This window comes from Pelodiscus sinensis, chromosome 14, assembly GCF_052426305.1.
Source record: "Pelodiscus sinensis isolate ZL-2025 chromosome 14, ASM5242630v1, whole genome shotgun sequence".
Classification (NCBI taxonomy): domain Eukaryota; kingdom Metazoa; phylum Chordata; order Testudines; family Trionychidae; genus Pelodiscus; species Pelodiscus sinensis.
Genome location: NC_143065.1, coordinates 25,591,635 through 25,607,143, shown reverse-complemented (window position 1 = coordinate 25,607,143; position 15,509 = coordinate 25,591,635). Strand labels below are relative to the sequence as shown.

Here is a 15,509-nt window from a genome sequence, read left to right as displayed (position 1 = left end):
TATCAGCAGATACCAGTGATTCTCAACCTATTTATCACAGAGTCACATATGTGGTCAAAAATGTGTTATGTGGGCCAACGATTGAGAAGCTCAGTGCCAACCTGATATCCATGCCCAGAACTCTGCACTTAAGAGTCCCCTCCAAAAAGCAGGAAAAGGATCAAAGGCCCATTGTGCGGGGGCAGACAGCCGGGACTCAGACATGAGGCTGACAGCCAGGACTCCAGGCCCAAGGTCAGGAGTGAAGGCCCACATAAAACCTGGGGGTGCTGCAGCAGCCCCAAAGACCCCTCGTTCCTATACCTATAATGCCCAGCACCCTCCACCCCCATACTCTCCAAATCTCCCAAAAGACTACCTCTCCCACACCCTGAACCTATGCACCACCCATCAGCTTGTTGCTGGCAGGAGCTCTACAACAAGGCTGCTTGAGGATGTGTCCCCCTCAGTTGGCCCTAGCCACACCCCTATCCCAAAACCTGAGCAAATTGTGAATATTTTTAGCACACAGCTGGGCTGCAAATGTGAGCTAATTGAGCCACAGTTTGAGAGCCACTACCATAAAGTTTGTTCTTTAAATGAAGTTAAGGTTACCAATAGTACATTTCGTCTGCCAGAGGCACATACACCTTATTACTAGCACAACCATCACATACCACTCCAAACTAAGTCTACCCACTTCTACCACAAACCAGACCAGACAAGACTCCTTACCTCTCCACCCTCACAGTCCCTACCAAACAAGTTTACAAGGTTTTGCAGGTTTAGGCAATGTGGTGCTGGAAACCTGCCAATACTACTTGAGTAGAGTTAACGTTTTTGGTCTGTGGTGTATAGTTATTATGCTAATGTGTAGCCGTAAGGTGTATATCTCTAGGCAAGTGAGTAGATCAAACAAACAGCCTTAGCTTTTAATTTCCTTCCTTTTTTGGTTGAAAGTAAATTATTATGTACAGAGAAACCTTAAACACACAAAAACAATACATGCAGTTTTGTGTAAGCACATGCAGTGCTTTGTATGGCTTTTGTTTTTATTTATTTATTTTTATTTCCCAACTCCTGGCCAGTTATTTATTTTATGGAGAACAAAACCACTGGCTTCATCTACAAGAGTAAACTGCATCAGTGTTCAGTTAAAACTGAATTTTTTATAAAGTAATATTTTAACTTAACTGTGCCACTTTCTTGTTTAGACAAGACTTTTGTCCAAGAACCCAACTGGCTCAGGACCAAATGAAGATCCTGTCATGCATGAAAGGAGCCATTGCTATGTTGAAGATTCTGTTCTTCATTATACTGTTTACAGATGGCTTAAGAATCAGCAACACCTGATTGAAGTTTGTCCATATACATATTTTTCTATCAAAAACGGCCTTGAAACTGAGAATTTTCACTATTATATTTTTTCAATTTTCTCGTTAAAAAATTATTTTAAGAAAAAAAAATAATGCTCAAACTCTTTTACTGTTCTGATTCACATGCAGAACTCACTTCAAATCAACAGCTTAACCAAGACCAGGGTCTTCAACATCACAATGGCTCCATTAAGCACAGACAATCTTTATCAGAGCAACAGAATCAGAGTGTATAGGATTTAAATTATGATTTAAATCACTAGTCAGGAAGACTTGATTTAATCATGGTTTTCTACATAAAAGTGCATTCACGTTGGTTGTTATAACCTTAATACATATTCTTCACAATTCAGAGATAGATGTAGGTTTTATTTTAAGGTACACCCTATACATTTTAATCAGTGATTTATTTTGAAAACTTTTCAGATTAGTTTTACAACTATATTAGAAAATTAATGATTATTTCATTTACTAAAGGTAACTGAAGCAGATATTTATGAAGTTATTAGGAGGTGAACTATCTCCAATTCAACAGGATAATCATTAATATTTGGAGGATTTTCTTGCCATGCTGTATTAGGAGATCACCACCAGACATACATTTAAATTGATTTAACTAAATCAATCTTATGCATTCTGGATTTTTTTCTTTAACAGCAAACATAGTATTTTAACAAAACAAGCATATACTTTTTTTAATTTGGTTAAACATTTAACTTTTTTTTAAACCGGGTTTGTTTTTTGTTATCCAATTTAGTTGAAAAAAATGTTAAGTGAAAATTAAAAAAAAAAACCCCACAAACATTAAATTTACTCTGTCAGCCAGGTCAACATGAGAAACTTAAAATATTGGTTTCTGCAGCTAACTCAGTCATCTTTGCCTTCATTTTCCTATTTGTTCATAACCTGGAAAACAAAAACAAGCTTTCCTGCTTTTTCAAGTTAGAGTGAATTAGTCCAGTATGTTGCTTGGTGACAGTAGTACCTCACTAACTTTAGATAGGTTTTTCCCCTCCAAAACCATTTTTAATTAAAAAAAAAATAATTGATTTGTATCTAATCTGGTGATAAACCTGTTCTTAAGAAAACTGTTCAGTCAGTCTAGGAACTTTGATAATGAACAGTTTCACAAAGATCCTGGCCTTTGACAAAAGTAACTATTATTTTGTCAAACATTTTCTCTGATGCATTTCCCAACTGCCACTTGTCTTACTAATCTATTCATTATTTTAGATGCAGGTGACATTTATAGCATATATCACAAGGCAGATTCATAGCCATCTCCTAAACTATTTTGAAAAGCTTTTACAGACAGTGTAGCTGGTGTGGAACATTTTCTCCATCAGTTAATCAGTGTATTAACTCTGACAACCAAGTCCAGCTCCTGGCCTTCACGTGCGGTTTAGCTTGTAAACCCGGCGGAACTGTTTTAACTGACAGGAGAAGGGGCGCAGGCGGGTCACTGGCGCCTTATAACCAGTTGCTTCGGGGAGATGATACTCGTCAGCCTAGGAAGGCAGTTCATCTAGGGGAAGGAAAACCCTGATTTTAAACCTCCGCTGCCTTGCAGCTATATTCTTCCATGGAAAAGGCTTCAGGAGTAAACCTCGGGGAAAAATCCGGAGTCGGAGTCCCTAAGGCAGTTCGACGCTGCTTGCAGCCTCGCTCTGGCAACTCCTGCGACGGCGCCGATGCCAAACTGTAGCAGCCCTGCTGTTCCTTTGGATCCATCGACGACATGGAGAGGGGGGACCCGCTACGTGGGCAATAGCCTGTTCCTCCATATTACATTGCCCTGGCTAGTATCCGACTACCAACATATCTCGCAACCCTGGAGAGGACACTCCAGCCTCGCTAGTGTTACTAGCGCGGAAACAACACGGGGAGCAACAGTTTACCGGTTATAAGCCACAGCTCAATTGGCGTAGAGCATGGCGCCAGGGGTTGTTCCCGACGGTGGGAGGGATCTTCAGGTCTCACTGGGCAGTTACCGCCCGCCTCAAGCTGGGCAGCCCCCAGACAGTCAGGTACTGCCCCGCCACAGTCTGCTTTCCTCACTGGGTGCATGGGGATTAGGAACATTCCGAACGGCAGGCTGCAACCATTGCACCAGGCAACAAAACACTGAGAAAGAGACCACCTCTTAAACTGAGATGTTGGAATGTCCGTACAATGTTGACGGGCCTCTCCGAAGACGTACGGGACATTGATGACCTACGAAAGACAGCAGTCATCAACAACGAACTTCTGAGGCTGATCGTAGACATCGCCGCCCTACAGGAAACACGACTGGCAGACTCAGGCATTCTGAAAGAAAAAGACTACACCTTCTACTGGCAGGGAAAGGCCCCAGACGAGCCTAGACAGCATGGCGTAGCTTTCGCGGTGAAAAATAGCCTACTGAGTATGGTAGAACCAGGCAGTAATGGCTCAGAACGACTCCTCACCCTTCGTCTCAACACCACCACAGGCCCTATCACCCTCGTCAGCGTATACGCCCCAACTCTGAACGCAACATTGGAAACTAAAGACCGGTTCTATGAGAACCTAACATCTGTCATCAACAGCATCCCCGACAAGGAACAACTCATCCTTTTGGGTGACTTCAATGCCAGAGTAGGTGCGGACAATGACTCATGGTCATAGAAGCCAAGCGCGCCGCCCTGGCAGAATACAAGCGGTCACCAAGCCAGAGGAACCTACAAATTCTCAGGGCTACTAGGAGCAAGGCTCAACAGGTTGCCAGACACTGTGCGAACGAATTTTGGCAGCAGCTCAGCAACGACATCCAGAAAGCAGCCATATCAGGGAACACAAGAGGCATGTACGACGGCATTAAGAAAGCGCTGGGCCCTACCCAGAGCAAAACAGCACCCCTCAAGTCATCTACTGGAGAAATAATCTCCGACAAGCAACAACAGTTGGGGAGATGGGTGGAACACTACTCCGACCTCTACTCCAGACGGAATACGGTGACCTCCGCAGCATTAGATGTCATTGAATGCCTGCCAACCATGGAAGAACTTGATGCAGAGCCAACAGTAGAAGAGCTCAGCAAGGCTGTTGATAAACTGGCCTCAAGAAAAGCCCCCGGCAGCGACGGGATTCCTCCAGACCTGCTGAAACAGTGCAAGTGTTCCCTACTGCACCCTCTTCACAAAGTGCTCTGTCAGTGCTGGAAAGAAGGAGCCGTACCGCAGGATATGCGGGATGCTAAGATTGTCACCCTCTACAAGATTAAGGGCGAGAGAAGTGATTGCAACAACTACAGAGGCATCTCCCTTCTTAGCATTGTAGGCAAAGTATTTGCTAAGGTCATCTTGACCCGACTGCAGAAGCTGGCTGAACGTGTCTACCCGGAGTCACAGTGTGGTTTCCGCGCAGAACGGTCAACCGTAGACATGATTTTCTCCCTACGACAACTCCAGGAGAAGTGTAGAGAACAGCAGATGCCCCTGTACGTCTCCTTCATTGATCTCACCAAAGCCTTTGACCTGGTCAGCAGAGACGGACTCTTCAAAATCCTTCACAAGATCTGCTGCCCACCAAAACTGCAGAGTTTGATTGAATCCTTCCACACAGACATGAAGGGAACAGTACAGTTTAACGGCAGTTGCTCCGAGCCTTTCAGCATCAGCAGCGGCGTCAAGCAAGGCTGCGTTCTTGCCGCCACATTGTTTGGGATCTTCTTTGCCCTGCTCCTCAAGCATGCCTTCGGCTCAGCAACGGAAGGAATCTACCTCCGCACCAGATCGGACGGCAAGCTATTCAATCTCTCTCGCCTCAAAGCCAAGACGAAGATACGTGAGACGCTGATCAGGGACATGATATTTGCCGACGACGCAGCAGTCGTCACACATACCCAGGAAGAACTACAGTCGCTGATGAGCCGTTTTTCCATGGCCTGCAAAGACTTTGGGCTGACTATCAGTTTGAAAAAAACAAACGTCCTAAGCCAGGACACTGTCACTCCACCAGCCATCACAGTAGACGATTACCAGCTTGACGTCGTCCACCAGTTCACGTACTTGGGCTCCACCATCACCGATAATCTCTCCCTTGATGCTGAGCTCGACAAGAGGATCGGAAAGGCAGCCTCTACTTTAGCCCGCCTGACTACCCGAGTGTGGACCAACCCCAGGCTGACAATCGCAACAAAGATGGCAGTGTACAACGCCTGCGTCATCAGCACCCTGCTGTACGGGAGCGAGACATGGACCACATACGCGAGACAAGAGCGGAGACTGAACGCTTTCCATCTACGAGGTCTGCGCCACATCCTGGGCATTACCTGGCAAGACAAAGTCTCCAACCTCGAAGTTCTGACTCGAGCCGGCCTCCCCAGCATGTACACCATGCTCCGACAACGTCGCCTGCGTTGGCTTGGCCATGTACGCCGCATGGAGGATGGGAGGATCCCAAAGGACATCCTCTACGGGGAACTGGCATCTGGGAAGAGAACCACAGGGCGCCCGAACCTGCGATTTAAAGATGTCGTGAAGAGGGACATGAAAGCCATCAACATAAACACGCAGTCCTGGGAAGACCTCGCAGCAGACCGCCTGAAGTGGAGGGGCACCCTGACCACACAGCTCAGGTCAGGCGAAACGAACGTGATGCGTGCATCAGAAGAAAAGCGAGCCCGCAGGAAGTTACGCAACAACAACAGCCAGGGAACCACCTATAGCTGCGACTTCTGCGGCAAAGAATGCCTGTCCCGGATTGGCCTTTTCAGCCACCAACGACACTGTCCCCGACGCTGTCCCAGACAATCCGACACGAACCAAGACGAGAACTAGGATACGTCATCCATGGTCAACTGACCGACGGAGGCCATATACAAAATCGAGTAGTGACACAAAAATACTAATTTTATTTAAAAGTTACATAGCTCTAAAAGCTAACTCCATTTTTTTAAACAGTTTGTGGGTTTTTAGGGGAATAAAAATCAGACTCAGTGAACTTTTGATCCAAGTTAAATTGGATTAAAATTTTAAAAGTTTAATTGTGCACAGATCTGGGGCACACACACTAAAATTTTAATTTATGAGAATTGCACACACACTAGAAGTGAAAAACAGAATGCAACCTGAACTTGCACTGAAATGACTCCACCATAATTAAATGTCTCATGCTTCCAAATATTATTATTAAAGCATGCCACTCCCGAAATAGCTGTAGGGAACTCACATTTTAGAATAGCTCATATTAGCAGATTAGACTTTCTGGGGTCACAAAGAATAAGTTGTTTGCTGATTCCAGAAGGAGAATGTCTGGCAAACAAAATTTTAAAAAGTACTGAGGTCCCTTCCCTAAAGGCTGCAACAGCAGAAACGGTAGAGAAACTCGTAACTCCATTCCCTTGATCTCCATCTCTCACTTACAGGGTAACAAAGGCAAAGAGAGCACAGCTGCTTCTGGCATCCTAAAGACACCAGGAAACATATGCTGCTACCCTATGCTCTGCAGTGGTACCTGAAGTTATCAATGACTGGCATGGAAAAGAATCCTACCACAGAGGAAGAAATATGACTGCCATCCCTTAAAACTTTTGGGAAATATTGCCGACTACCTCCACAAAAAGTTTCAGACAGAGCCATCCCATCCATAGGACAGTTAGGGCCAACCATCCCAGGCCCTGCGCTTCAGGGGGACACAGAAGTTTGGGGCCAAGAGTGGTCAGCTAGGTAGTTGCACACCACAGTGGAGACCTGCTAGGTGCATTTGCCAACCTGTAAAATAAGGAAAAGACATTTCAAAATTCAGAGAGCTTTAAAGGGGAGAGGCGCCTTTGGTCTCTGTTACCTCTAGACAGAGGAGCTCACTATAACGACCAAAGTGGTCAGTGTTAAGCATTGTAGAACAGCTGATGAAGGATTGCTAGGGTCAAACTAAGTAATGCAGTGCACACACAGCACTGCCATTTAGGCAGCATGCAACATAAAGGTGAATTAATTCCTGACTATTGATATAAATCTAGGAGTGACTAGCACTAATTTACAATAAAATAAGAGAATCCTTTTATTCATTCCTTTCTTTCTGACTTGCACTGTAAATCCCCCAAGCTGAATATCCAGTTGCCCACTCGGAGAATATAGTTCTTTTCAAGATAAAGTCTCCTGTACCAAGACATCACCAAATGGCCATGATTAGTTAAAAGGCTGAATCATCCAAAGGACAAAAAATAACCATCTGGACAGAGAGTTAAAATATCTTATAAAAACAGATTAGAGGATGGTAGAGTGTGTGTCATTTCTACGGGAGACATTAGGCATGCCAGATAGAAGAAGGGCACTGCTTCTGGCATAATGAGGGCTGCCCTGGTGACCTAACAGAGTTGAAAACTGCACTGGGGGTTAATGCAACATGTTTCTGCAGTGCCCACTTTCCTCTAGCCCAGAGTTATCCAATTTTTGATGGGGGGGGGGGGGAAGATAGCTGTCAAGGGCAACACTTTTCCATTATATTAAACGAAGGAGATGCAGGGTCTGGAATGGAAGTTGGGTACAGAAGGGAGTTTGGGGTAAGGGATTTGGGTGAAGGAGAGGATAAGGCATCTTGGAGGGAGTTTGGGTGAAGGAGGCAGTTGTGACCTGAGGCACTGGACTAGGTTGCAGGGGTTTGGATTGTGACTGGGGGCAGGAGGGAGCTGTAACCTGAGGCAAGGGATTGGGGTGCAGGAGGGAGTGAAGAGGTTTGGGTTGTGACCTTGGGCAGGTTATGGAGTACAGGGTCTGGGAAGAGTTCAGGAGGGGGACACAGTTTTGCTTATGTGGAGGAGAGAGGCAGCAGTGGGGGGCCAGAGAGGGGCTGGTTTTTCAGAGGCAGGCTCTGGCCAGGAGACTTACCTGGGTGATTCCTGACCAGCAGCACAGCACGTTTCTCAGGTAGGCTTCCTTCCTGCCCTGCCTCCGCACAGGCCACGGAGGCCATGTGCATTGGTGAATAAGAGCATGGGAGTGGGAGGAGAGTGGTGCTTTGTGCTGCCAGTTCTTCGTGCTGCCAGTTCTTCAAACAGACAGCTCCCATTGGCCAGAAATTGGCCAATGGGATTGTGCTGGGGGCAGGAGCAGCCTGTGAAGCACCATTGCCCCTTCCCCAGGGCTCAGACTTGAGAAAAAGAAACGGCTACAACAGCCACTTTTCTGAGCAGTGTTGGAGGGGACACAGGGCGAGCAGGAAGTCTTCCTGAGGCTCCCTGCTGTTCCACAGGCTGGATTCAATGGCTTGACAGGCCAGATTCGGCCCACGGAGGATATTTTGCCCAGGACTGCTCCAGCCACACCTTCCAGGCCTGAAACATCTGGGAGGAGTAGAAACATCTGTGCACCAGAAGATCCTCCCTGCATTAGAACAACACTCCCAGTGCTTAACAGATCAGCTATATGGCAAAATTCCAGCCCTAAAACCCAATTTTAGACACTGAGAATAAAGAGAGTCAACAGGGAAAAATAATTCACATTTCGCCATACCATAGCTATCTGTAAAGACTGCAAATATTTTGTCCGAAGTCTGGACATTTTGTAGGCAGCAAGAGCTATCTAAAGACAAGTTTCCTATCAGGACAACTATAGAGATTATTGTTCATAAGGGAAAGAATTCCAGTTTTAAATTCCTGTGTATTTTCAGAAAGTGCAGATTAGAAAGAAATGATCCTCTTTTTATAAAAAACAAATCATTATGCAAATATTACAAGGGACAAAAAAGCAGCTCTTAGGCGATCAACCATCAAGCACACAAGAAATCTTAATAATTCATCAGGCACACACAAGGAAATAATACAAGAGCAGCAAGCTCCTTCCTTACCTCTAGATGCATTTTAGAATTAATGCTATACAAGATGGAAGTAGGACTACCAAAAATCTAGAAGACATGTAAATAAACATTTAGGCAGGAGAGGGTAAGAACTATTGCATGGTATAAAATCCAAGCTTTTACACTTGATAATTTGATTTTGACCGAGTTAGATTAACACATGTTTTCTACTGAGAAAAAAAGAACACATTTAGCATATTAAACACAAAGACTAGCAGTGTTCATGAGGGAACGCAGTACCAAAATTATCCTACCTATAGCTGTAACTAAAAAGCAATGTACTTGAATACATTCCTGATTATGTCCAAAAAACCACACAAGAACGTGAAGTTGTGACTTGGACAAAAATTTAAAGTGACACTCGTATTAACTTCAAAATAGTGAGTAGCATCAGTTTGTCCTTTATTAAGGATTTATAAATGATTGAGGAAAAACTTTTAAAATTATATTGGTACATGTATGTAACTTTATTTAGTGAGTAATGTAGAAACAAGTTGGCTGCGTCTAGATTGGCATGATTTTGCGGAAATACTTTTAACGGAAAGTTTTTCCATTAAAAGTATTTCCGCAAAAGTGTATCTAGATTGGCACAGATGCTTTTGCGCAAAACAGTTCTTCCCTGTCTACACTGGCCCTCTTGCGCAAGTATTCTTGCGCAAGAGGGCTTTTTCCCAAGCGGGAGCGTGAAAGTACTTGCGCAAGAAGCACTGATTTTGTACATTACAAAGTCAGTGCTCGAGCAAATTCAAGCGGCCAGTGTAGACAGCTGGCAAGTTTTTGCGCAAAAGCAATTGCTTTTGCGCAAAATCTTGCCAGTCTAGACACTCCCGTTATGTATAATATTTCCAAATCCAATTCATAATTTGACACACAGTTTCAATAATGTGCAAGAGGCACCTGTTACTGCTATTATATCAGTTATCTGTGTTAGAACCTAGATCATAAGACTTACAAGTGTGAGGAAAGTTACACAAGAAGTCCTCTGAAGTTAAAATGTGTGTGCGCGCGCACACATACACATTGTACTTTTCTTCTATTAGTTTCATTGACAGAGTACCTTATCTTGAAGTGACACAGTATCAGTGTCTTAAAATAATTTTTTAATACTTTGGATATAAAAAGTAGCTTGTGAAAAATTATGACATTTAAATATAGTTTAACATGGTTTTACTGAATAGGCAGAGGGAGACAAATAGCATTAAAATATTTGACCAAAAATATTTAAAAGTCTTTTAGCCTCAGTACATTATTATTAATGTAGCAGAGTAGAGTATTCTCAAAATTTTCAGAAAACATTCTAGTTTTCAGAGCCAAGATTGGAACCCTGAACCACTAGTTCTAAAACATATAAGCCTCCACTACTGGAGAAAATTAACAGATCTTCTATCAGCCATGTTGACACTCATAGTTTTTCCATGTTGTGGCCAATCAACAGAGGGCACCATGATCACAAAACTGCCCAATCCTGTCCCTATTGTACAAACCTTATACTGAAATCAATGAAAGCAGGATTAGATTCATAACTATCCACAACAAAAACTCTGCTCAACAACCACCTATTTTTATATATGGTCAGTGCACAAGTTAAAGACATCAGAATGTGCATAAAGTTTGAAATTGTAGTCAACTCGGAGACAAGGTCAGGCAAAGACTATTCAAATTAGATTGTTTTAATTATTTTTTTTATTTTGTGTTTTTTAATTTTCTTTAAGAGACTTATAACTCAAATCAAATTTTGCAGAAGCACTAAGAGTAAATCTAGCAGTTTACAGGCCAGATCAGTCTTGCAGATAAAACAGGATTTTATAATGGAACCTAGCTGCTCAGCATAAATGTCAAGACACTGAGTAAATTAAGATTTCCTTTAGATCTATATAAACAGATCTCTAGCAAGCACTTTAAAACTGTGTAAAGCTTTATATTTATATTTAAGCTGTTTGTAGCATTTCACTCTGGGGAGGAGGGCAGAACAGGGATGGAATGCAAATCAGGCAATTTGTGTGCTCCAAAAGTGCTGGGAGGGAAGGAAAGGAGCAGGTAAGTGCTGGGCTTTGGTGCCCCACTGCATGAGAGGCACTTAGGAGTGAGGAGACAGACAGGGAGCTGTGGGGCCCCAGGTGGAACCTGCTTCAGCCCACTGAAGTGAAGGAGAGCCACTCATGCAGCCCACACACTATTTGTGGTTGCCCATCCTAGTGACCATGCAGTGAATTTAAAGCCCTAAACAAAAAGGGCATGCTATAAAAAGGGCATTGCCAGACCCTGGGCTCTGTGCGGTGCTACTGCTTTGAAATGACATGTGCAGCCTGGGGCCAGCAAGGGACTCAAGCAGTCCCCCCCGGCCCCGTGCTCCCTGCAGCGCTTTCGCCTTTGAAGTGTAGCATCAGCGGTTACAAATTTACACGCAGTGGGAGATGGCTCCCATCTTTTCATTTAGTCAAAAGAGTAACATTCTAGTCTATCTGCTATATAACATACATTTTATAGCCTCACATGAGAGCTTGTGATGGGGGGGGGGGGTGGCGGTTAAATAAAAGCTACATAAAAATGACAAGTTCCTGTGATACTAAGATTGATACCTATTAGGGATGTTGAATTTCACTGAATCAGCTAATCGAGTAGTCGATGGAATTTCCATCGACTACTCAATTAGTCGGTAAGGGGAGAAATCGGCAGAGCCATAGCAGGGTTAGCTCCTGGCTCTTTCTTTTAAATGTAATAACAGCCACGACTACATTTAAAAAGGCAGAGGCACAGCAGGGGACAGGACACGAGCTGGCAATCAGTTGTCCCAGCTCATGACCAGTTCTAGATGATGCCCTTCTGCTCATGCCCAGTTCCCCAATACACTGCTGCCTCCTCTTGCCCCCTGCAGAGATGGTGCTGGGGGGAAACCGGCTTTTAAGTCGGCTCCCCCTAGCACCAGCTCCTGCTTCCCACCCCGGCTGCCTCTGATAGAGGCAGCGGAAGGCGGGGGGGAGGGGGGAAGGAGACCTACTCGACTAGCCGCTTACATCCCTAATATGTATATTGTACTTTATGTAAGGATGATCATTTAAAATAATGAACCATATTTTAAAATTCCTTGATTTTTCAATTTTTATTACCTTAACACTATCAACTTACTGGATCTTCACTAGACTTGCTAAATCAATGCAGCTGCATCAATCACAGTGGCACCATTTGAGCAGGCTGGGGTAGACAAACAAGTGGGGTGCAATGGAGTCAAGGTAAAATGTACAACAGGATGTGTGCGGTTCTCAGCCTTTCAGCAGCAGTGATTACAGTAGAGCCTCTAAGGTAGGAGGAAGAGTTTTGAACTGACAGGTCAACTGCACATATCATTTGGAACCAGAAGTATGCAATCAGGTAGCGCAAGTTACAAAAAAAAAAAAAAAAAAAAAAAGGACACCTTAATTCCCCAAGGTATTTGCACCTCTGAGATTCTACTACAAGCCGGGCAAAATACAGCCCATAGGGCAGTTCAGGCCCATCTAACATTTCTGTCCAGCCCACAGCACAGTGGGATGCTGAGGGAGGATAACTGCCTAAGCACACTGAGAGCCAGGAGCCACCTCTAGAAGTGGCCTCCCAGCCAGAGTCTGAACCTCATGCCTGCTCCCAGATCAGAGCTCCGCCCCCCTTGCATCCAAACTCAATTCCAGAGCCCACATCTCTCACCCTTTTCTACACCCCAACGCTCTATACAAGCCCAGAATTCCTGCCTACCCTCAGACCTTGCACCCCATTTATTAATATAACAGAAGTGTGCAGCCCATGACAACTTACCAAAATGCATGGAATGGCCCACCTGTGAAAATTATTGCCCACCCTTGTCCTCCTGTATATAAAGTTCTACCACAATTTACCTATAAACTTAAAAAATATATAGAAAGAACAAAAGAAACCACATTTCTTAGCAAGTCACAGGTGCTATTTACAACAATAGAAGTACAATGCTGTCAAACAAATGTGGTTATCAAGCTGTTTGATTTTAATAAAAACGTAAAACCACCATTAATAATGTTACCCAGTGAAATAAATAGGTGTGGTGCATGGAATTGGAGTACTCTATATTAGTTTATTTACCAACCATAAAAAAAAAAACCATGCCTCCTCTGTGTATGCCTCAAAACGTTTAAGTGACATGACATATAATTGAAGGAAAAACAACAGCAGAGTTGGGAAGGAGAGAAAGTAGACACAGCAACAAGATTACATAATTATTCAATAAAAGAATATGTAGCAGCACCTCTGAACCCCTTATGCTTTTAAGTCCTAGGTTCAACATCAGCCTGCTAGTTGTGACCCAAAAACATCAACCTTTACTACTCAAACCAAAGAACCAGGTCTGTCAGCGGAGTCCTACTCTACACTACCTACTCTACATGAACAACCTAGCTGAAGCTGACATACCTGCTGCTACTTACTGCAGTGTCTTCATTGTGGTTAGGTGGACAGCTGATGCCTTCCCATTGACGTCGCCTAAACTTCTCATTCTGATGGAGCACCAACGTTGACAGGAGAGCACTCAGCAGTTAAGTACATCTATATGTAATAAATCGAACTCCACTAAATTGATCACTACCTGTCCATCTAGCAAGCAGTATAGACATGCCCCAAGGCTATGTCTGCACTGCAGTTTATTTCAGCATAAACTATGTCACTCGGGGCGGGGGAGGAATAAACTACCCCACTCAGCAACACAAATTACACTGGACATAGCTATGGTCACTCACAGAAGCTGAAGTAGCACTTTCTCCTATAAGCTAAGAGCAGCAGTTAGAGAGCTTACAGCAGCACTGCTGAGGATACAGCTATGTTCAAAATAATTCTGATTAATCATTTGTTTAGTCAAAGAGGTATATTGAAGATTGTGTGTCATAGTGAAGTGATATTCTTGAATAGAAACACCACCCAAAACAAGCAGTTTAAACAAACAAACAAACAAAAAAAGGGTGAGAGGGGTGAATGGAAAGACCCAAGATTCAAATTCTCAGTACAGTATGCAGCAATAATAGAATGTTGCTTTACATCAAGAGGGACATATGACAAGACTTAGCAGAATTCAGTGTTTATAATTTTTATGATGTTATTGCTTCTTTTTAAGCTTTCTTATGTTTTCAGATGTGCAAAATTATGGGTTTTAAGCATTCCTTCCCCCCCCCCCTCAATTTTAGCTCTTTAAATGTTCAGGACTGCAACAAACTTGGGGGAAGGAGTCAGAAAATAATGAATGACAGCAGATGTTAAGATGTAAAAAGTTAAATCTTTAGCTCCTTCACAAACTGCCAACATCACATGTAAACTTATACAAATCAAAACTCCAATAAGCTCCCAAGCAACATTTGTTTTCTTACTTTGCCTCTCTGTACTCTTTTCAGTTAGTACTAATGCAAATATTTTTCACCGGTTTATGTGGGTTCTATGAAATTGATGCTTACTAGCCAAAAACGAAATACTTCCCAAGCCTACCTATAGGCTCGACAAACACTAGGAAAACACTTGTCGTTGCCTTTCTGAAGTGTGGCACCTGGATGCTTTAGCCCCCAGAGAGGATAATGAAGAGACAACACAAACACTGAAATCTAGCAAAGGGTTTTTCTGAGGCCAAAATCGCTGCGCGGGGTTTAGGAGACATCACCAGCTCCAGGAAAGGGGCCGAGCTGTGCGCCCCTCCATACAAGCCGGCACCCAAGCACATCACGACGGAGACATCTGAGGCTCCCCCAGTCGCTAGCGCGCATCTGACAGCGCGTGGCGAGGAGTCAGTCCCGCTCCCCTCCCCCCGGCCCCACGCTGAACAGCGCCGGGAGCTAAGGGGAAGTCCAAACAACCGCCATGGGAGCTAGCCCCGTGCTCCGCGAAGGGGGCTGACAGGAGCGGCGCTGGCCGGCCGGCACAGGTTTGTTCCAAGCCGGCGAACCCTCTGCGGATGCCGAGGCGGGACCAACCCCCCTCCCCCTCACCATTCTCCTCAGGGTCGAGCTGGGTCTCGACGCCGCCGGCTCTGGCGCTCCTCGGGCCGGGCTGCTCGTGCTCCTGCTCGTGCTTCGGCGGTGGCGGAGCCTGTCTCCATCTATCGGGGCTGAGCTCGGCGACTGCGGAGGGCCGGGCAGGGAGAGGCCGCGTGAGGACAGCGCTCCAGGCACCAGGAGAGAGGGGCGGCTCGAGCTGGGCTCTGCTGCAGGACACGACGCTGGCGGCGGCAGTCTCGGCCCGGCGGCTCCTTCTCATAATTGTGCGACTCCCCTCGGCCAAGAGCAGCGGCGCCGCCGCGTCAGCGCGCTCCGCCCCGGGGGAGGGAGACGTACGCCGGGGGGGACGCTGACCTCCCTC

General features: G+C 44.8%; 1 protein-coding gene across 2 annotated transcripts in view; it reads right to left on the bottom strand.

Moving 5' to 3' along the window:
* The window catches only part of TRPM7 (transient receptor potential cation channel subfamily M member 7), a 123,954-nt gene extending 108,681 nt beyond the window's left edge, over positions 1 to 15,273 (bottom strand). For both annotated transcript variants that reach the window (XM_075897154.2, XM_075897155.2), the window contains exon 1: positions 15,140 to 15,273. In XM_075897154.2, the coding sequence (XP_075753269.1) occupies positions 15,140 to 15,142 (3 nt within the window). In that variant the 5' untranslated portion in view covers positions 15,143 to 15,273. The remainder of the gene's footprint in view (positions 1 to 15,139) is intronic.
* Positions 15,274 to 15,509: the final 236 nt, after the last annotated feature.